This window comes from Eurytemora carolleeae, unplaced genomic scaffold (assembly GCF_000591075.1).
Source record: "Eurytemora carolleeae unplaced genomic scaffold, Eaff_2.0 scaffold89, whole genome shotgun sequence".
In the NCBI taxonomy this organism is placed as follows: domain Eukaryota; kingdom Metazoa; phylum Arthropoda; class Copepoda; order Calanoida; family Temoridae; genus Eurytemora; species Eurytemora carolleeae.
The window spans coordinates 78,703-102,334 of NW_019396034.1; the positions used below are offsets into that span (position 1 = coordinate 78,703).

The following is a 23,632-nucleotide window of genomic DNA, read 5'->3' on the forward strand; positions in this document are numbered from 1 at the left end:
ATAACCAAATCTGTTTATCATGATTGTAAGATAATTTATAGATGTTTTGAAAGCTCCATTTTTAAATCTGACCAGAGGAGAAACTTAAAAGGTTTTTTGAATTTATTTCTTTATGGGACCAGAGCTAAAAAACCTACAAGCCAAGCCAATTATTGCTTTTTCATTTATTTTTTCGTGGATGTACACATTAGATTTAGTTCTCAATGTTAATTAACCAATATTTGGTCAAGAAACAACATAGATTGATAGATCTAAAAGACATAATATTTAAGTGTGTGTACAATCCCGATTTTTAGTGTGTACTTAGGTATGAACACAATATCTTGGGGCACAATATCTTGATGGGAGACTTCAACGATTAATGCCACAGTAGCGTTTCATGTTTCTGATGAATTAAGTCGCATTTTTCTAATAAAAAGACATTTTTAACCCAGTAAATATACCAGTAAATTTAGTTTTTGTTGTGATTAGCCTATATGCTATAAAAAAGTACAAATGCCAATTATTTGACTTGTAAAGAGTTTCCTTCTATCATTCTAAAAATGCAGTTCAATCTTTCGAAGACTGTGATCTGCCTTCACTATTTTCATATAAATATATAATAACACTTGTAGCTCTATTCATGTTTGTTAAAAAATACAACTGTTTCTACATTACTATTTATGGGTATAGGGAAGTTGATCGGTTTGGTTCGGTTTAAAAACCTTTAATCAAACATTTCAAAACTGTCTTTTATTCCACAAGTTAGCTTTTTTTTAACTTTGCAGTTAGGGTTTCCAATCGGAATTCCGGTTTAATGTTTCTTGTGGTTAACCTATGCATTAACTTTTTTTGGTTAAAATTGTAAGGTTCGTTTAATCAAACTAAAATACTTTGCTACAGTGAGAACCAGAAATTTATGGAATAGAAAGACACCATCACAAAGCAAAAAAAATATTAGTAACTTAACAAATCACTTTTCAGTTATATGGGTCTGCTTGATTTTAAGATGTCGTCTTCCTATGCCAGAGTTTTCTGGTTATCATGCTGCATAAGAATATTATAAAACAAAAGATTAAGTTTAAATTCAATTTTCCTAGCATTTGAGACTGAAATGTTAGTGAAGTTCAGTTTATTGTATTTGTATGCCACTAACAAACTTTAAATTGAATGTTTTGTTGTTGCAATAAAGATAGATGTCTTATATGTATCGTTCAACGCCTGAGATTCTCAGGTTTCATCATATATCCCCTTTCATTTTTCCTATACAGTCCCTTTAACAACCCTTTTAAATCAAAATACGCATCCTTCAGTGTACTTGCAGTAACCTTAGGGTTGGGTTAATATGAAGGAAATGATTGAAAACAAAGCAGTGTAAAAATATAAAAGGCCTGGTTAGTACTTAACACGTCATGGAGTAAACAATATGCAATGACAGTTCAACTTGAAGCGCAGTACAGAGGCACTCCATATTAGTCAACAAGCGGTGAAGGCTGGGTATTTTGTTTAGTTCCTTACTTCTGCATGTTCATATGATATTTTATGTTGCTTTAATCAGAACAAGGTTTTAAGGGCACCGTTGTGAATCGAACATATGTAGTGGAGAATTACTCTAAATTATTTCTAGCCCATTTGAAAGGTTACTTCTGTCAATTGTTTAAGTATGTGTCAAACAATAAACTTCCTGTAAAAAAAAACAATGATTCGTGAAAAAATGACAAACAAATCACAGCTCATTGTTTTTATTTGATTAACATTTGCTCGTGTTAGTAATTTTGTAAAGTAAACTTTTGGAAAACCATTCAACTTGAATATTTCTGTATATATCCAATAAACGTCGAAAAGACTAACCAAGTAACCTTACTCTTTTCAATAAATGAGTATGTTCACAATGTTTAATACAATTTATAAGCTCATGGTATGCTATAGGTTATACTTAAATAGAACTTACACAATTTAGTTGTTTATGTGGATCAAATACTTGAACAAAAATACTTCCTGTTTGAGCAAAGTAGTGAGGAAAAGGAGGGTAAATTGAATTTTGTTGTTAAGAAATAGATATTTAAAAGATTTGCAATGCCCCCCCCCCATCCCAAGGTTGGGGAGTAAAAGTTCTACTATTTAACCCCCCCCCCCCCACCTCCCCTCCTCTCCTCTTTCCATCCTCACGAATTACCTAATCCTAATCATTTCCAATTAGGATGAAAGAAATCATAAATTACCTAATTTTCATGATTTCGATTCTTTTTACTTTTCCTAAACAATAACTTGTAAATAATGATATTGAATATTGAAACAGGAAGAGTTAAAGGAACAAATCTCGAAAAATGAAAGTTGGTTAAGTAATTTGTTCTATCCTATTATCATTTAATCATCCTTCATCCAAAAACTCTCTGCCTGTGCTTCCTAATAGGACACATAAAAAACGCGTTTTTGATTATAGAATGAGATCTTTTGCAGTTTAAAGTTACAATCAATACATAATTTTATATCAATTGTTTCCAAACTTACTTTTTCGTGGTTTTTCCCTTTAAAAGTGATACAAAGAGTAAAAAACTGTTCAGACTGTAACCTTTTAAACTTTAGTTTTTGCTGATATCACATTCTTTAATATTATCAGAAATCAAGATACAGTTATTAGCACCCTTCCCTCATGTTAACATACAAGCCCCCTTTCCCAACAAATAAGGTATTCACGCTTTTCGTGCCCCCCCCCCCTCTCCTCCCTCTCTCCCCTACACTTCCTTGTATCTTACAGCCCAGATATATAATTTTGTAATTATTTTATCCTAAGATATTCATTACAGGGTGAATCAGAACAAAAGAGTCCATCCAGCATTACAGGGTGAGCAAAAAAGAAGCTATTTAATTACAGGGTGTTTCTGACCGTTTCGACAATTTTAAAATTTTTAAATTTTTATTATGAAAAACTTTTTTTCATCAAACTTTGATTTTGACTTTGATTTTAACCAAAAGGGTTATTATTCAATAAACCCCCCCCCCTTCTCCTTTAACCGGCAATGTTATTTAAACCCATTGTAATACCAAGTCAGGGCAGGGGGGGGGGGGTAAAGAATGTTGGTTAATTGTTAACGTGTCAAACAAATTATATCCTTCAGACCTAGTTTTTATGTTCAAAAGTCTTGATACCAATAAGATGTGATATTGTTGCTTTAAACCACGAAACTCTGGGGGAGGGGGGGAGGAGGGGGTATTTTTTTTATGAAGTTCGTAGGTGAAACAACTGTATTGTCAAATCACAAGTATTAAACAAAATAATCATGATTTAAAGCCCAGAGCAATTGATAAATATTAAGCTACTATATTAAATTATTATTTTGAAAAGTAAAAAAATCTGTATCTTTAGTCACAAAAAAAGTAGTGCATTAAAAAAACATTAAATGCCTCCCCCCCCCCCCCCCTCCTCAGCCTGTGTAGAATTTTGTAAGAAACAAACGAATTGCAGTTTAAAATGTATATGCTTCAGACTACAAAAAAAAAACTTAATAACGATCTAGAAAGAATTAACTTAATCTGTCGAACAGTGTTTTCTGACTGGATTAACAGTTTAAAAGTTTCAATCTCTTTGGTTTAAAAGTTCTTGTCTTCAAATTTACCTTTTTTTGAACCAGATTACATGGCGGCGCTGGAAACACAATGGGTAGTTGCCACAGTATTTATTGGGGTCACAAGTATGTGTCAGGTCGGGGGCAGTAAAATTAACTTTTTCTTTAAACATTTTATTGTATGTAGCGCAGTAGAACAGAGGCACAACTAGGGCATTTCAACAGGGCTCGAGATTTTGTGGATTTAAAATTAAATATTTTATAATGAGAAATGTTTGTTCAAANCGATATTATTTAGGAACTCCGCCCTCCCCGGATATTATTTTTTTTTAAAGTTGTTTATTTAATTGTTTGCTAAAAAGTGTTCTGTAAGGTTAAAACCACCATTATTCTAGATTTTAGTGATTTTTTGAAGCTGAATTGTTTTTTTTTAAATTTAACATATGAATAACGGTATTCTTAATTTACCAATAGCTATGCATAACTACGTCAAACCTAAATATACTTGTCTGTCAGTAGGGCTGGGAGTTTTTTATAATTTAACGGAACATTAATTAATTTATTTAATAAATCTAACAAAAAGACTGTTGATTTAAAAGGAATGACAATTTAGATAATAGTTAAAATGAGCAACTGAAATAAAATATCAGTTTTTTAGAATTTAAGATCGGAGGCATTTTATTAATTAGAAGCAGGGCCGAGCAAAATTTTGTTAACAACATAAGTTTTTTGAAAATTTTCAAAAAATTTCGTTAACACGTTAAATAAATCGATAATAAGTTAAATAGATCGTTAACAAGTTTTAACAACTCACCGTTCATCCAACTTAAAAAATTGCATGATCCAAGCAGGTACAACATGTACTGTATCGAGTAGTCAATCGTACCGTCCAGTCTGGACTACCCAGTGTAGATTTGACCCAGCACAACACATTTAGCCTGGCAGCGAAGGGATTGAAAAAAGTGCTAACGTGCACACCCCTAACTGTCATCGTATCCTACTGTTCCAGGGGAAATATGCAAAAACCCAGGTTTAATGTTTTGTCCCGCGGACCTGGTATAAAGTTGTAATTTTATTCGCCCAGGAAGCAAAAACTGGACGTACAGGAACAACTAACATCATTTGGAAGCCGGGATGGGAGGGGGTGGTGGGACTGGGAGGCGGGGTAAAGGGGGGTGGAGGGAGGGCAATAGGTTTACTAATACAGGGTGTCCTAATAAACATGGGAATTCAGTGATGAATTACATATCGTCTTTTTAATTCTTTGATTTAGTATAGTGATACCTACTGAGAAAGCTGTAATCTGTAAGAGTTTCGTCTGCTATGTTCACATTTTGTTTGTTTATGTTTTGACATGCATACGGTTGCAGTACTTAGTAAAACAAGAAAATTACAGTATACAAACAGAGTAAGCTTGTCAGTCCTCACTTTTCATCTTGCGGAGACATTATAGACGTACACATCTTTCCAGTCTTTTACCCTTTTCAAAAAATAAACTCTAGCAGACAAAATAATATTATTGGTTTTGAAATTAGGTATAACATTGCTAATTCATAACAAAGACGATATCAAATTCGTCAATGAATTCACATTATTTTTGGGACACCCTGTAGATGAGTGTACAACTTCCACCATCTTTTCAATTCATTTAATGTAGAGTCGTTGTTTTTCTTACATGCAATTGAAATTGACCATAAAGAAACTAAATCTGCAAAAATATTTAAACAAAGCGTAATCAATATTTATCTTGAGAATTATGAGAGGTTTAAATGTGAAAAACCTAGTTATATATCATGAGAGTAAATTGTATATAAAGAAAAAAACTAAAAAAACTGACACTTTATTATCTTATTTGAGTTAGTGTATCCACCATCCTTAACACCCTGTATTTTAATTTATCTCTACATTAATCCCTCTGATCTCACCCTGCCACAGATCACCTGACAATCTCCTTCCTTCCAATCAACTCCTTACCTATCCAAAAACATAATTTGATGTGTGTAACCAATAATATTCAGTATCGTTAACTAACTTTGGGCCAACCACTCAAACAACCTTCCCTGGTTAGGCGGGTCCAAACTGAATAATACATTGTGATTGCTTATTTTTAATATCTCATGCTTTGTAGTTGAATAAAAATATGAAATGAATGAATGAATTTTATGTATGAATCCTTAAATAAGCGTTAAGCAGTAAATGGAAATATTTACTTCTACTGAAACTATAGTGACGTTAAGAGACAGATGAACAGAGTAGGGAGAAGAAACAAATATAAGGAGCAACTAAAAGAATTAAAGGATAAAAATCTACCTTGCTGCTGCAATATGATCACTTTTACGTATTTAACATTTTAAAAATAAATCCATAAACAGAAAACTAAATCTATTATGAATATATTTTGCTTGTGTTTGTCAAAACGGCTGAACCGATTGGGCCGAAACTTTGTGTGGCACTCAGATGACCCCAGGGAAGGTTTATGGATGGTTAAAGATACCAAATTTTGGCCGCAAAAATCTAGAAAAATACTTGAAAAATTAGTAACAAAGAAAAATGGCTGTTTGGCGTACTAAGAAAAAATGGAAGCAAAATTTAAAATTATTGCTGTGTTTTAACTTTATCTGGAAAAAAACTTTTTATTTTATAACGAAGAAGGTCAATATAACAACTAATTATAGGTTTAAGGTCAGTTAGAATTATATGTTATTAATATGAAAAATGATGTTCCATCATCGTTTGCCTGTAGGAGAATAAATGAGGCAGATTTAAAGATTATCAGATTATACCGAAGAATGCGTATATATACGCTCTAGAGGTATGCGTAGATCTATTATCGTATGCGTATAGCTTGACCATTATATATTTTAGAGAAAACACAAATATCAAAACCCAAATATTTTTAAACTGTTATGCATTTGAATTGTGATTGAAACTTTTCGAAATTGTTAAAAATTACATAATTTGTGTAATATTTTAATTATAAATTATAATTAAATATAAATTACAAGCATTTCTGTTTTTATGTTTACAGAAAGTCCATTTTGCTTGAAAGGTGTAAGTTATTTAACAGGGTTGCCTGTAAAGGATATATTAGGCTTTAAATTCGACTACAAAATTGTTTCAGACGTTATTTCTTACATTTCAGTTCTCCTGCAGATACAAGTTTATTTATGTCTTTGCAAAAACATTTAATATTTCATCAAAACATGGAATTGTAAGGTATTTCTACCAGTGGCCCATTTTACCCATTACATGATATAATATTTCAGGTTTTCATTAAAGTCTCATCTTTTGTGGGTACCTCTGTACACAATTCTTTGACACTTATTTATTATAAACACGTTTAACTTACACATATCTTTAGCAAATACCTCTTTTTAGGCTGATGGGTCGTTTAGAAAATGGCCAGCTTTAAACTACCAAATTTACTTCCATATTTCGGGCCTAAACATGAACTTAAAGTACAGGGTGTCCCACGAAACATGACAGTTTGAAAATATTTTGGATGTCTTCCATTCACTCTATTGGATATTAAAGGCTGTTTGCAGTTGTTTAAAAAATCTTTTGCTCAAAAATATTTTACTTTGAAGTTAATGTTATTGCTATATGATTCCTATCTATCTATCTATCTATCTATCTATCTATCTATCCATCTATCTATCTATCTATCTATCTATCTATCTATCTATCTATCTATCTATCTATTATCTATCTATCTATCTATCTATCTATCTATCTATCTATCTATCTATCCATCTATCTATCTATCTATCTATCTATCTATCTATCTATCTATTTATATCTAACTATCTATTCTGGTGAGGCAGTAGCCCTATTTTGTGCAGAAAAATGGCCTTGTGCCGTGCAAACTAGGAATTAAACGTTGAATTGCAAGGATTTGAAAATAAAGGTCAGACATGAACTTTTCCTTGGTAATGCATTTAAATTACATATTTCTTAATATTTATAACAATCATAATTGATTCACAGATTATGGTTGATTTTGATGACAGATGTTCGATGATAAAAAGGATTGTCAGTGTCACTAAAAAATAGCAGAAACTTTATATTTTTTAATATATTATATCTTTTTAGTAGATTTCTTTTTAAGAACTAATATTTATCTTTAGAGAAGCTACCTGACCTGTGATCCAAAATATGCACGCTCTCACTCAAAATCTATCTATACAAGAAGCTATCAATACAAGAAGCTATCTATGCCAGAAGCTATGTATACAAGAAGTATTCTATACAAGAAGCTATCTATACAAGAAACTATTTATACAAGAAGCTATCAGTATAAGAAGCTAGATGTACAATAATCTATCTATACATATTTGTACAAGAAGCTATCTATACAAGTAGTTAAATATAATATATATAAGTAGTTATATATATAAGAAGCTATCTATACACATGTAGATATCTGTAGAAGTTATTTATCAAAGAAGCTATCTCTACAAGAAGTTATCTATTAAAGAAGCTATCTTTACAAGATGCTACCTATACAAGAAGCTATCAATACAAGAAGCTTTCTATACAAGAAGCTATCTACACAAGTTATTTAAATATATGAAGCTATCTATACACATGTAGTTATCTATACAAGAAGTTATTTATTAAAAAAGCTATCTCTACAAGAAGTTATCTATTAAAGAAGCTATCTTTACAAGATGCTACCTATACAAGAAGCTATCAATACAAGAAGCTTTCTATGCAAGAAGCTATCTGTACAAGAATTTATCTATACAAGAAGCTTTCTATACAAGAAGCTATCTACACAAGAAGATATCTACACAAGAAGCTATCTACACAAGAAGCTATCTACACAAGAAGCTATCTATGCAAGAAGCTATCTGTATACAAGAAGCTATCTATACAAGAATTTATCTATACAAGAAGCTATCTATACAAGAAGCTATTTATACAAGAAGCTATCTATACAAGAAGCTATCTATACAAGAAGTTATCTATACAAGAAATTATCTATACAAGATTAAGAAGCTATCAATACAAGAAGCTATCAAGACAAGATGCTATATACACAAGAAGCTACCTATTCAAGATGCTAGCTCCACAAGAAGCTAGCTACACAAGAAGCTATATTACTAGAACCATGCAGTACCTATCTGAAGTTAAACCTGCCAAAGAACCTACAGAATAAGCTATTTACAAAAAATGCAGCTAGTTAGCTAGTATATAGTAGAAGACTAGATATGATAAACTAGGTACATTGCAAATCTCCTTATGTACTCACGGCGAAAATGTCCTTAAACGTTTTTCCCAAACAATCTACAGAAGTAAATTTCGTGCCGTGTATTAGTTATTAAACAGTTCATGAACACCCCCCGGCCAGGGTTAAGAGTTGGGGGGGGGGCTAGGGGGAGGGGTTGGAAGGAAGGGGGGATAAGTCGTGTTTTAAATCCAAGGTTTTGTAACAGTAGACATAGATCAGAAGCTATGCAGGAATTTAAAGGTATACTGAGTACGGACACAGCTTGGGGTAAAATGAGAATTAAGATATATTCATTTTTTCTAATATTTTTTTCTTACTTTATAAAAGGGTTTATTTTGTATATGTATTCTTTATATTTTCCATACTTATAATTTTCATATTTTTACATTTTTTGATGTTTCCCTAATATTCAATTTTTAGTAGATTTTCATAATTTTGTCAAAGCTTTCATACGTTATTTAGCTATGTTTCTTCTCTTTTATAAGTTCGTGCACCATGCATGCTAATTTCTGTATTTTTCACATTTTCCATTTTTTCCCGTTTCTCACTTTTTTATTTTTTTTTTATTGGCTATACTTTCATTGTTTCTGTTTAATCAGTTTTTTATATTTTCCGTGTTTTCTACGTTTGTTTTTTATGATTAAGTTACTTTATATAAATATCACATTTTGGTTTTACGAATAAGAACGTTATTTACGACCGTGAATGACTACAGTAAAAACCAAAAAACGTTAAAGTTCTGGTCGTCTTTTTTAAAATCATGAACCTGGGTTTCAAGCTCGACTAAACTATTTTTTTCTTAATTTTCTGTGAAGTTTTAGAGATTAGAAAAATCAGTGCAACAATTAAAAGCTACAAAATTTTAGGCAACATTCTTTAAGTAATAATTGAATAAAGACGACATTTTAGTCCATAGCTTACTGGTTCTAGAATATAACAAGGTAACATGAAAAATCTAAGACGTCATGTTTATAAAAATCTGGAACAATTATTGTTTCCGATTAACATCATTCATGCAATAAACACTAGAGTTTTATGACTTTGAAATTTGTTGATTTTTGTCTCGTCATTGATAAACAACATGCAAAATCTTATGACCTCAAAGTTCACCGGGTGACCTCAAGACACCTTGGTATAAAAAGAGACTCAGATTAACAGGGTGTCCAAATTTGTGGTCGATTTCAAGGTGCGAGAGATACAATTTAAAAATCAACTTTCATGTCTCTGAAGCATTTTTTGTACATTATTAAATAATAACAAAACTATGTATGCGATTTTTTTGGGGGGGATTACCAAATTTGTTATTATTCGAAATTGTTCAGAAGGTTAAACTTTTTGTCTCTTGGGTTCTAAACAAGTTCAGCTGTTTCAACATATATTTAAATACAGAGAAAACATTTAAATGAGTAAATGTCAAAAAAAACAATTACAAGAAATAAAACAAATAAAAAAATAAAAAAGGAAAATGGAAGAAAAGTCACAAATTCATTTTGCATTTTTTATATAATCGGGTGGTTAGCATTTTTCGACGATGAACAACTTTTTTAAATAAAAATTGTAAATCTAATTTGTTATAATGTTAAAAATTAAATAGGTTTAAAGGGTTTTAAAAAGATATAGACTTAAAACAAAACCGGCATTTTTAAGCATTATTTTTATTAGATAGTTAGTAAGACTAAATGTTTTTTGTAAAATATTTTGTATTTAAACTTTCTGTGTATTCGTAAAAACTGTTGTACACACTGTTTATTTTTAGATATTAATAAGAACAAGAAACGTGCAAATATTTTGGAACTGTCAGGATTTTCCTTTCATGACTTAGATGAGTTTAATTCAAGTGTTAAGAGTCTAATGCATGAACCGCTTTGTAAATCTTATAATTCAAGGCTCATAGGATAGGAGTCTAAGGACCCCCCCCCCCCTTGGATAAGAAAATGTTATAGCTCCTAAGGGGTTATCAAGCCCCCCCCCCCCACTCATAACAAATTTCTTTATATGTAATAAATATCGTCATAACACTATAGGTGTAAACCTGAACTACATTTCATATCATTTTTAACCTAATTACGCATTCTATTATTTTCCTACGTTGTAAATAACTACGTAAGATGGTTATTACGATTTAGCTTAATTACACCTGTAAATAACTATGTAACACTCCTGTATGCCGAGTCCATTAGCGCTTGATCCAATCTGGGTTCAGTCATGTGTGTGTTGTCTATTCTGAATCAATAGAAATAGTATGGCGGTAATATCTATCTTTCTATCTATCTTATTATCCAATCAGAGTTATGAATCCTTCAATTGGACGCTATCAGTAAAGGGAAATATTTACTTCTACAGAAATTATAGTGGTAACACTTGTAATTACGTTGATTAACTTAACTTGTATCATAGAACCCAAATATACATTAGTTTGAAAATACTCTGCTTTGATTATGATGAGAGAGTGATTTTTTTACTCGTTTAGTTACAACGAGAGAGGAACCTTAAGTTTGAGATTTTGTTGTATCTTGTAAAACAGATACCTAAGAATACAAATCATATCCGGATTGTTATTGACTAGTCTATTATTGCGGAACCTTGAGTTCAAGATGAGTTGTATCTTGTAAAACAGATACCTGAGACTACAGATAGAGTTGTACCAGGATTGATACTGACTAGACTACTATTGCAGAACCTTAAGTTCAAGATTGAGTTTATCTTGTAAAACAGAAACCTGAGAATATAGATAGAGTCGTATCCGGATTGATATTGACTAGTCTATTATTGCAGAATCTTGAGTTCAAGATGAGTTGTATCTTGTAAAACAGATACCTGAGAATATAGATAGCGTCATATCCGGATTGATATTGACTAGTCTATTATTACAGAACCTTGAGTTCAAGACTGAGTTGTATCTTGTAAAACAGATACCTCAGAATATATTTTTAAAACTAAATATTTATTTTATTTTCGTGAACATATTTAATTTTACAATACTATACATATATTGTTAAAGAGTTTACACGAAAAAAAGCATTTATAATATAGGTTTGCTATAATGTGTTTATAGCTAGTGTTACAGTTAAACTATTTAAGATAATAAACTCTATGTGTATCGTTGCACAGAGACGTTTTACATCATGGAATGCCAACCAATTTTATTATTTTTTATTCTTTAACTGGTTTCCTTTAATTCCGTAAAAAATCAAAAGTGATCATAGTGCATTCCGAGATCAATCTTTAATTTCGATAAGCTGAGTTTCTGTGGGAAAAAAAATAAATGATCCGGGTTGTATAAATTTAAGACCGTTTCGATTCTAGTTAATCCAAACAGTTATAGGGAACAATCCGAGTTAAAACTTGAAAATTAACAAATATTCGCTGAAATATGAATGCGAGGAAGGCTAACATTGAGGGTAACCCCTCGCATACAAATGACCGATTTTNGTTTCGATTCTAGTTAATCCAAACAGTTATAGGGAACAATCCGAGTTAAAACTTGAAAATTAACAAATATTCGCTGAAATATGAATGCGAGGAAGGCTAACATTGAGGGTAACCCCTCGCATACAAATGACCGATTTTAGATCGGCAGGGTAGAGATCGATTTTCAGGTAGTGTTTGGCCCTCCTTTCAGACCACTATCCTTGCTGCCGGGGCAGCATGCGTCACGGTTATTCAGCATACACCTGTACATAGAAAGTCTTAGTAATTTATCAGGACACTTATAATAGGCGTGAGATAAAAATGGTTCCAGGTTCATATACGTCCTTACTATATAGGTATACGTTACAACAGGTTCCAGGTTCATATACATCCTTACTATATAGGTATACGTTACAACAGGTTCCAGGTTCATATACGTCCTTACTATATGTGTATACGTTATAACGGGTTCCAGGTTCATATACGTCGTTACTATATGGGTATATGTTACAACGGGTTTCAGGTTCATACATCTTGATACTCTTCAGTTCTGCTCCTTACTGAATACATATAAAGGAGTTTATTATACCTGTGTTTATGAGTTTGCAACCCATCAATTCTAAAGATTCAATGTTAAAATAGGAAACGTTGAAACATAAACATATAAGGAATAATCTGTCAGTCATAAATTAGTTATTCAGCATACAAATGTATATAGAAAGTTTAATTAATTTATCCGGACACGTATACGAGGAGTACGATGAAATTGGTTCCAGGTTCATATACGTCCTTACTATATAGGTATACGTTACAACAGGTTCCAGGTTTATATACGTCCTTACTATATGGGTATATGTTACAAGGGGTTCCAGGTTCATATTCGTCATTACTATATGGGTATATGTTACAACGGGTTCCAGGTTCATTTACCTTGATACTCTTAGCGATGATATTCGTAGTTTAGTACTTATATATATTTTAAATTAATTTTTTAATTTCAATCAAGATACTTGTACGAGGCTTTTTTTAAAATATTTAGGCTCCAGGTCTGTGTACGTCTATCCTAGGTTTAAAGCATTATCGGATTTCAAAATTATATTACATCTATAAGCTACATACTTGTTATAAGAGATTTTGTATATAGATGCGTGCACGCGTATATTTTAATTGATCTGCTTTTATTTTTCAAATATTACGTTCATAAGATGCCTAAGATGGGGGGGAGGAGGGATAAATTTCTTAATAATATAAACCCGTTTTTACTTAGGGGGGGGGGAGGGGTTAAAACTACATTATAATAATACAAAAGAAAAACGGAAAAATAAAAACGAAAAGCAGTTTAACNGGGGGGGTTCTTTTTATATCAAAAATATTTAACCCTGTATTTATACATAATTAAATCTCGAATCAGCTCTCCTCGTGGAAATCTATTTTTTACCGTTATGCGCGTGTGAAGTTGGATTCGTCAAACCTCTCAGGAACATGATTAACAGGTACTAGGTGTCTTCAATTCTGCCCCTAACTGAATTAGTATAAAGGAGTTTATTATACCTATGTTTATGAGTTTGCAACCCACTAATTCCAAAAACTCAGAGTTAAAATAGGAACAGTTGAGCTTTTAGTAATTAGTAATAAATTATTATAATTGGGGCTCATTGAAAATTTAGTCAGATAATCGTATGCGTAGTTTGGATTCTGTAGTAAAACAAGGAAAGAAATGTTGAAAGCATGTTTTTGCTAAAGTATAGAAGAAACTAGGAACCACTGAAAAATTTCTCGAATCAGCTCCTTGCGGGGAAATATATTTGTTTACCGTTATGTATTTAAAGTTGAAATTATCCATCCTCTTAGCTACATGGGGAACAGGTACAGGTTATCTCGAGTTTCTTAAGCTCTGACCCTAGCTGAATATATATAAAAACGTTTATTATACCTGTGTTTATGCGTTTGTAACTCGTCAATTAAAAAGACGTAGTAAGTAATTTGAGAAAGTTTGAGACATAAACATCCAGAAAATGATCTATCAGTCGTACAACAGGTATTCAAAGCATAGATTTAGGAAAAAGAAACCAAATTTAAATTATAAACTTTTAATTTTGACAAAATAAAGGGGAGGGGTATGTATGGTGATGTTCTTAAAAATAGGAACTTTGTGAGCTTTTAGTACTAATATATTACATTTGTAAGATCATTGTAAAGATGATTAAGAGGGGGGGGGGGGTATGAGTTTCTTGCTAATATTGTAGACCTGTTATTATATGGGTGGTTTGAAACATTGTAATAGCTAAAAAACGAAAAGTAGTTTAACAGCATATCGTTTATAATGGTGGAGAAAAAAGAAGTCTGGTGGGGGTGGGGAGATTCTTCTGGTAACAAATACCCCCATTATTTTGTTAGAATGTTAATATATATCCAAATTCACACTGATTTTAATTTCATTTCCAAGGCCTTACTGGAAATGTGAAAAGAACGACATTTTAATTGTAAAGTTTTACAAATATGGATTTTTTCTTTTCTTTTACCGTTATAAAATAGCAGATTTCTGTAGACAGTATGTCCAGCGGTTGGTAGGACTTGTGAAGTTTCCCGATCATTTTCGTTTAAGGCATAGTTTTGGGTTTCCTCATTCTGAGACAAATGAGTCTCTAGGTTTAAAACATATTATTGGAGCTAGTTCTGTGGTTTTAATGTTTTTCCCTCCATACTCTGGTTATAGCTTTAAGATTGCTGTTTTAAGGTTTTGGACGCTAAGCCATATTTAGGGGAGAAAAAGCTTCATCTGACAAGGTACACAATAATACGGCATAGGTTTTAGGCCCATGGACAGAGGCAAGACAAGCTTTAGCGTTTAGCTGGCCTTTCAGATTTGTGATCGGGCATTTGACGTTTAGCGTTGCCTGAGGACCTCAAGTCATCAAACCCACAAGTTGAGCGGAAACGGTCTATCCAGTCAGAAAATAGCATTTTCTCAGGAACACAGGTACCTAACGATGGAACGGGTACTTCCGGGACAATTCTAAGATAATGTACGCATCTCTGTATAGAATCCCGGACAAGGTTTATGGCTTTAGGAGTAAGGTGAATATAATCATCGCATATCATGTTTCCTCTAATTACCCAGCTATCTCGATCACAAAAATCTTCAGGGGTGAGTACAAACGACCCCGCAACCGACGGTAGTCTAGACAGGAAGGTTCCTAATCTGATAATTTCGGCATTGTATTCATTTCCAGAAAAACCCGCATAAAAATGTCCAGCTTGTGTGCAGCATGATCTCATATATCTAGGAAAAGGAGTTACAATGACAACTTTTGCTTCAAATTTGGAGATATTTTCCATCATATTTTTGAAAAAAATACCGAAAACGTTGAAATATTCCGCATCGTATGGTGCAGCATTGATAACATGGTATACCTTAGATTTACCACTGCCGGTTTGGACATGTTCAGCGGGAGATCCTGAAGGCTGGTGTCGTTTGTACTTAGGGGTCAACATGCCTTGAAAAAGAGAATTCCCTTGCCCCTCTAGGACAAGAATGTCACCTTTTCTCAGTTTAAGTTTATCAATGAAGTTTTGTATTTCAATGGGTTTTGCAAATGCATTAAACGGGTATTTAATGTAAACAACTTCTTCATCAAGTGATTTTGAAAGCTCAGCATGTATCATAGCAAAGTTGCTATTTCCAGCAATAAGGACTCTATTGTTTTTATCCGCGCCACCTTGAAAGGGGAGTTCAGAAAAAACTTCCTGTCGTTCTTGATCGGACTTGTTCTCACCAACTAAATTTTCAATCCCGGGGAGTGACGAAATAAAGTTTTCCAAACCGTTCTTTGCGTACCAGGAATGGATTATAGATACAAGTTGTTTGGTAAAGAATAATGTGACCGCGGGGTCTATGATTCCATCTACAACTAGTGGCGCCGGCAGGCCAGTAAATTTGACTTTATAGTCGTACACAGTGAAATCACGCGTAACTGGTTCAATTGCTACATAACCGGTTAACTCCTGTTTAGGGGGGGGGTCAATACAGAAATTTGTCATTGTTCTTTCCATTGCATCGTAAAAAAATCCATGATCTTGAGTAGGCTCTACGGCAGTTAAGATATCAAAGCTCCTTGCAATTACTGTGAAGGACTCTGCCAAACCTAGGTCCCCTTGCTTGTATAAAGCGAATCCTTCATAAACACGGACAGGAGTTAAACATGGTTTGAAAATGCGATGGTCTGCCGGATTGATGTCCTCCTTTGAGGATAGAAAGTGCATGGCCCAACATTTAAATTTGTTGAATTCATCCAGGTAAACTGACGCACCGACAGCCTTAAGGTAGGCTGGAAGGGAGATGATAATTAAACGGGGGGTTCCCAAAAATTGTCCGTCATTACTCTTTCTTGTCTTAAGCAGGAACCGTAATTTGTATGCAATTTCCCTGAAGGATGCATTATGTAATCTGAAAATGGGAACGCATCCACCTCCTCCGCCCATGTAACACGGCGTGTAAGCATCTCCGACGATTAGAGTTCCGACGAGTTCTTGGGGGAAAACGTCGTGCTCTATCGAGCAGATTCTACAGCGGCGCAACAAGTCAAAGGTGGATGTGTAACTTTCCTTACAGTTAAAATCTGCAACCCCCATGGCATATCCTGCTTTTCTTTCCCCGTAGAAGTGTGGCGCATTAATATTTATTTCGACAGGAAGTTTTTTTGTTGCCTTACCACCATTTTCCGTTTGTATTAAGGTTAAGCTAGGGGCATTATAAGGAATGACGGGAGTACATGTATCAGGTGGTTGTTTCCATACACGCTTTTTTGCAAGAAAAACATTTTTGCTTAGAAAACTAGAGATATTTTTATATGGTGTAATGCAAGACGGCGGTATTTCATCACATGTGACATCCTTGCCCTTTTCCAAAAACCCAGGAAGTGTACCCGTCCCATCCATAGAGCTGTCCTTTTTATTAACCTCGGCTGTAATCGGATTTAAATTTCTAAAATACATTCTATCCATGTTCGTTACATTGCTACCTTTGCTAACATCAACAAATGGGGTTGTACCAGAGTTACTTTTTACCTTTTGTCCAAAGACCGTCCCTATATTGCGTATCAATTGCGTTTGTACCTCAACAAACTCAGCGTTATCCTCCCTGTGTTGGTCGAGCATCCTCACTATATCGTCAGCAGAATTGTCTCCCAAGTCCATAGGCGACTGTTCATGGTCGTCTCCTGACATGATTTCATCAAATTTACGTCTGAAAAAGATTTTAATATTACTAGGATCGCAAATCATGTTATAATTTTTAATCCGCATAAAAGAAAAATTTTGGTAGTGACTGTGGAATGTACGTATCGGCCAACAAACTGTTATTGTCGTCAAAGCAAGAACAAAGTTTTTCTGTATTGAATCCGAAAATTTTCTTGTGACGGGAATCAGTCTAATTTGATGAGTATAAACTTTTAATATTTTCGTAATCTCAACTGAATTTAACTTACACAATTTGTTATAATCATCCTTGTAGGATCGACTTTTAAAGAATTCTGCTTTAAACAATATTATTTGCTTTATTCTGATGTAGAACGAAACAAGCCTACAACGTAAATTACGTAGAGTTTTCGTCTTAAGGTCAACACAAAATGGCTGACTTGTCTTGTGTAGCGACGTCATGGTTTGGTATGGTGAGACCTTTGTTGTGGTAGTTGCAATTATTATTGTCCACCTTGCGGCATCGGTTAAGTTAATACTATACATTGCAGGAAAAAACAGTTTAGGTTTCGTTTTCGTATTCATCAAACAAGGGTTTGTTAATTCTAGCAGTGTGATAGAAAAGAAATTGCTTTAACTTGGAAGTATTGTATATTTGTCTATTATTCCTCGTAGAAAATATATAGTACATAACTATAAAGCAAATAATGTTGGTAGTTTCAATATTAAAAGTTAAAGGATTGCTACATCCTAAAAATATTGTAATTTTAAGTTCATCATTTGATAGGACTCCATTCGATATTATAAGGTTAAGATCGTTTAGGATATCACTTATTTTGGGACAGTCCCAGAAAATATGAGAGATCGTTTCTCTCGGTGCAGGCCTAAGATATCCAAACTCGCACCGTTGGCATGTAGGGTCGTGATCCTGTACAAAATGTGCAATCATTGCATTATGGTATAGGGTCTGGGATGTGAAGTTAAAAATAAAACTTCTCAGGTTGTTTCTTAACTTAGAGATTCTAAAAATTTTATAAAAGTTGCAATCTCTCTCAGGTTCTACATTGTTGTAATATGCAAGTGCAAAGCGCTTTCTCAGCCCAATCCCTAGTTCAATTTCCGGATTAAAATTATCAAGGATTCTTCTTAACTTAACACTACCCCTAACTATTTTTCTAAAGAAGGTAAGGATTGGAGTACAGACTTTGTCTTTGTTTAGTAAAAATTTTCTCTTCACGTTCCTATGTACTGATTTTAAATAGAAAAATTCTAATTCGTTTGGCCGAAACCCAAGGTATAGAGTTATACTATTTTCTGAGAAGGTATCCCTATCAAAAATGTCTACTAGGTGGACGAATCTTAGTTTCTTGATTAGGGAAATTTTTTCAAGTGTTAGATTTATTCTGAAATGGTTCCTGTTTAGTTTCTCGCCGGATTCTAGTCGTGCAATGTCGTTATCGTATATTCTCATATCAAGAAAATTACCATTCGTCGACCAGAAAAAATTACAGAAATTTCGAACGCAAACTGATAATTCTCCACACGGAGTGTTCGTTGCTATTGAGCTTTTAAAATGAAAAGGGAAATCTTGAGATATTCTGAAACTCTGAATTTCTTTTGCCCAAAAATCGTCATTATTAATTGATCTCCTGAAAAACCCAACCCTGATCGCGTTTATGTAAGATTCAATCCCAATCATTCCTAGGCCTCCTTGCTGTATTGCATTGTATACCGTATTTATTGTTATTTTCAAACTCCCTCGCACAAAGGAGCCAATCTCATTTCTGAGGGTTTGCAATTGAGTCTCACCAAACGCGACCACAGGGGCGTAAAACCCGATTTGTGACAGGAGATATGTTTTTGCGATATTAATCCGACCAACAATTGATAGTTTGAATTTTGACCAAAATATCGACATTCCTCTAATTTTCACCATGAGCTTGTTAAAATTAGTTTCCTCCAAATGAAAATTTTCGCTGATATCCAACCCCAGGATTGTTAAATTTCTCACAATCGAGAAGCCAGTTCCAGCAATATTTTCAGCAAAATTAGGCAAAACATTAATTGGTAAAACTTGAGTTTTTTCTACGTTAATTATTAGGCCCGATAATCTGCCGAACTCATCAAGTATATTTTTAACATTTACGATATTTTCAGGTTCGCCGTTTACAAGTATGGATACATCATCGGCATAGCTGCTATCGGACACCTGAGAGCCGTTTTCGAAGACGGGATGAACGACACCTAGATCCAAGGTCAGCTTCCAGAGCAGAGGTTCTAATGCCAGTATGAAAATCAAACCTGACGGTGAGTCACCTTGTGCTACTCCGCACAATATCTCAAAGAAATCAATAACACCGGACTCAGTTATGATGCCGGCTATTTTCTTCTTCATTGTGGTTCTGACTATTTTTATCATATAATCTGAATAGTTAAAGAATTTTAAGAGTTCGAGGATATATTCGTGCGATACCGAATCAAAAGCTTTCTTGAAATCGATTGCTAGTAGCGCTAACCGCTTGTTCTCGAGTTTTCCTTTCTTAATAAATTGCAATATATTCATTAAAGCTTCATGTATGACTTTAGATTTTGAATAGGCTTTTTGTGAGACGGATGTGTTTGAGTCGATTACACGTTTTAGCCTATTGGCAAATGCTTTCGAAAATACCTTATACACATTACTTAAAAGACTTATTGGCCGCCAATTCTTAATTTGTGTACAATCTCCCTTCTTAGGAATATGCTTAATACTTGCAGTTCTTAAATTAGGATAAAGTTCTTCCTTTTCAACCATAATTTCAAACCCCTTGGTTACAGGATGTCCAATTAAAGGCCACAGAAACTTAATTATGGCGTAGGTGTATCCATCTAAACCAGGACTCGAACCTATCTTTGTTTCTCCCAGTGCTTTTGTAAGCTCGTAATGTGTAATTGGAACATTGTCTCTCTCAGAGTCTAGATTAGATAATTTTTTCGATTGCACATACCCACTATTCATAATTTCTGGGGTTAAAAATTGTTCAAGACTTAAATTTTTTTCCGGAATTTTGCTATAAATGTTTTTAAAGTAATCACATAATTCAGAGTTGCGTTCGTCATCATTTTCATAATCCACTATATAGCCCTGATTATCACATTTTTTAAGTTGCTTTAAAGAATCATTACCCTTTTGTGCTTTAGCAAGTGTACAAAAAGATTTAGTTGGTTTTTCAAAGTTCATAGAATGCCAGAGCTTAGTTCTAGCGCAGTTTCGAAGATTTAATTCGTCATCAAAATCAAGAATTTTTTTTTCTAGATAAATTTGCTCTTGGTAAAGGATGGTTTCAGTATTTAAATTCATTTTCTGCAACTCTGACATTCTATTTCTCATGTCTTTTAATAAAATATTAGTGACCTTTTTATGTGCACGCTGGTGTGACATAATGCAATTATGAAGATTGTTCATTAAGGTCTCAAGAAATTTGTCATATTCGATTACAATTGGTCTATTTCGAACTATATCACTTATATCTAGAAATGGGGCAATTATTTCATCAATTTCATGACATTTTCTTTCAATTACAGAAGTTAATAGTTTATCATTAGGGAAGTTATTAATTGATTTTTTTATAGAGATGATATCTGCAAGAAGAGACCGTGCGGAGGTGAGCTGTCTGTTAATCTCAACGATGAATTGGGGATCAACCAGAGGATCAAGATAATCACAGAAGGTTCCAAGAGTCTCAATACAAACGACCTGCTTCATGCCGGAGATGTTCAAAAGACTGGGATCGAGAAATGAGAGATTTTGTGGAGATTTCCTGGCCGGGACAAGGAGGACTCCTTTGAGACAAAGAGCTTTGTAGTAATAGGCAAGTAGCTTAGATTAGAGAAGGATTTAACAAAATTTGGAGAGCATAAAAAATGATCAATTCTTGATCTTGAGTGGTCATTTTTGTTAAATGGGACATGACTGAAAATTCTGCGGTCAGGATAGAAATGTCTGAAAATGTCAACAGTGAACCCGGTTTCACACCATGAAGATAGGGTTTTAGAGTTTGAGACATTGGGGATCTGTAACATGTTTTTAATATCTAAGTTGAAATTATTTGTGGCAGTTATTGTATTTGCATCAGTTACCATGTTGAGATCTCCACCTATTAGAAATTCATGATTACCTAAACTAAGAATGTCTCTCTTCAGGTTATCCAAGAAGTCGGGGTCCTGAAAAACAGTGGGACCGTACACTGAACCGACCAAGAAGATTGAGTCACGAAATGAAACTTTCAAAATCAAATAGTTCTCCAGACTACACTTCAAAACATCTAATATTTTGTAAGGTAATTGTGACTTAATTAATATTGCTACACCACGGCTAGCCTGAGTAGAGTTTGTGTATGCGTGATACGATCCGTATTTATGGAATTCTAACCTTTTTTTAAGGATATTTTCACCTTCTGGACCTAACCTAACATCTTGAAGTAAAATTATCTCTGTTTTCTTTTCTAAGATAGATTCTAACTTTTGGTCAAATCTGTTTAGGTTTCCACTTAATTGAAAACGAGTTGATAGGTTCAAAGAATTAACGTTCTGTGATAAAAAACGTATGCCATTTAAATCGTTAAATGTCGCCATTACTGGTAGCGATGAGTACTAAGTTCGATATGAATTATGAGTGCATTTATAGGCAGGAGCGTATTAAGATAGAAAAGATTTTTTTGTAGATAAACAACGAAAGAATTCTTGTAAAACAGAAACCTGAGAATATAGATAGAGTCGTATCCGGATTGATATTGACTAGTCTATTATTACAGAACCTTGAGTTCAAGACTGAGTTGTATCTTGTAAAACAGATACCTCAGAATATAGATAGAGTCATATCCGGATTGATATTGACTAGTCTAGTATTACAGAACCTTGAGTTCAAGATTGAGTTGTATCTTGTACAGCAGATTCCTGAGAATATAGATAGAGTCATATCCGGATTGATATTGACTAGTCTAGTATTACAGAACCTTGAGTTCAAGATTGAGTTGTATCTTGTACAACAGATACCTGAGAATATAGATAGAGTCGTATCCGGATTGATATTGACTAGTCTAGTATTACAGAACCTTGAGTTCAAGATTGAGTTGTATCTTGTACAACAGATACCTGAGAATACAGATAGAGAGTCGTAACCAGATTGATATTGACTAGTCCATTATTGCATAAACTTCACTTCAAGATTCAGTTGTATCTTGTAAAACAGATACGTGAGAATATAGATAGAGTTGTATCCAGATGGATACTGACTAATGTATTATTGCAGAACCTTGAGTTCAAGACTGAGTTGTATCTTGTAAAACAGATACCTGAGAATATAGATAGCGTCATATCCAGATGGATATTGACTAGTCTATTATTGCAGAACCTTGAGTTCAAGATTGAGTTAGTATCTTGTAAAACAGATACCTGGATTGGTACGAATCCAAAGCTAGTTAGTGGAGTAGGGCATTTTCTACATATACACTCTGGCTTAGGAAGGGATAAGAGGACTGATTTGAACACTTAACCTAGATGAACTTAAATGAAGCTAATTTAACCATATGTTCACAACACACATGGTCAATCTAATTTCTCTTATAATTGTTAGTTTGCGTTTTATAACCTTTTCTGTAATCTTTTAAAGATTTATTTAAAAATGTTCTTGAAAGGGGTTGAATATAAAGGGACCCCCCATTTAGAGAGTGGTATGAACAACGATTCACAATAGTACTCTTTGCACCTCTATCTTAGTAAGAATGAGAAAAAATCGTCATGCTTATCTTGAGTAACAAGAGTTGAAAATAATAAACATTTCGAAGAAAAACGAAAGATAACATGCCTTGATAAGACATTATGAGTTGAACATGCCCCCATTCCGTAGACAGTAACTCGTTTAAAGCACCTTTTCATGTCTTGATTTTATGATATGCAATCATCTTTTCAAGTTAAGAAAAATTCTTTTCTCTTTCTTTTTTATTCCTTTTAAGTTGAAATTCATTCATCGTCATCTTTCATCCTTTTCATTCTTTTCAGTCCTCTCAAGTTTCATCTTAACCTTCTAATTTCATCTTACCTTCTCTAAACATATTCTTTAATATGTTCCCACAATGAAGCCTACATATCTATGCACCACTGAAACCTACATATCTATGTACCACTGAAACCTACATATCTATGTACCACTGAAACCTACATATCTATGTACCACTGAAACCTACATATCTATGTACCACTGAAACCT

At 33.5% G+C, this 23,632-nt stretch overlaps 1 protein-coding gene across 1 annotated transcript; it reads right to left on the reverse strand.

Annotated features, from left to right (window-relative positions):
* Window positions 1-12,216: 12,216 nt before the first annotated feature.
* Window positions 12,217-18,111, reverse strand: LOC111697782 (uncharacterized). The gene is made up of 4 exons (XM_023467910.1): window positions 14,712-18,111; window positions 14,003-14,093; window positions 13,628-13,711; window positions 12,217-12,452 (listed from the first exon to the last, which is right to left on the reverse strand). The coding sequence occupies exon 1, from the start codon at window positions 17,968-17,970 to the stop codon at window positions 15,031-15,033; it is 2,940 nt and encodes a 979-aa protein (XP_023323678.1). The 5' UTR covers window positions 17,971-18,111; the 3' UTR covers window positions 12,217-12,452; window positions 13,628-13,711; window positions 14,003-14,093; window positions 14,712-15,030.
* Between the last annotated feature and the right edge of the window lie 5,521 nt (window positions 18,112-23,632).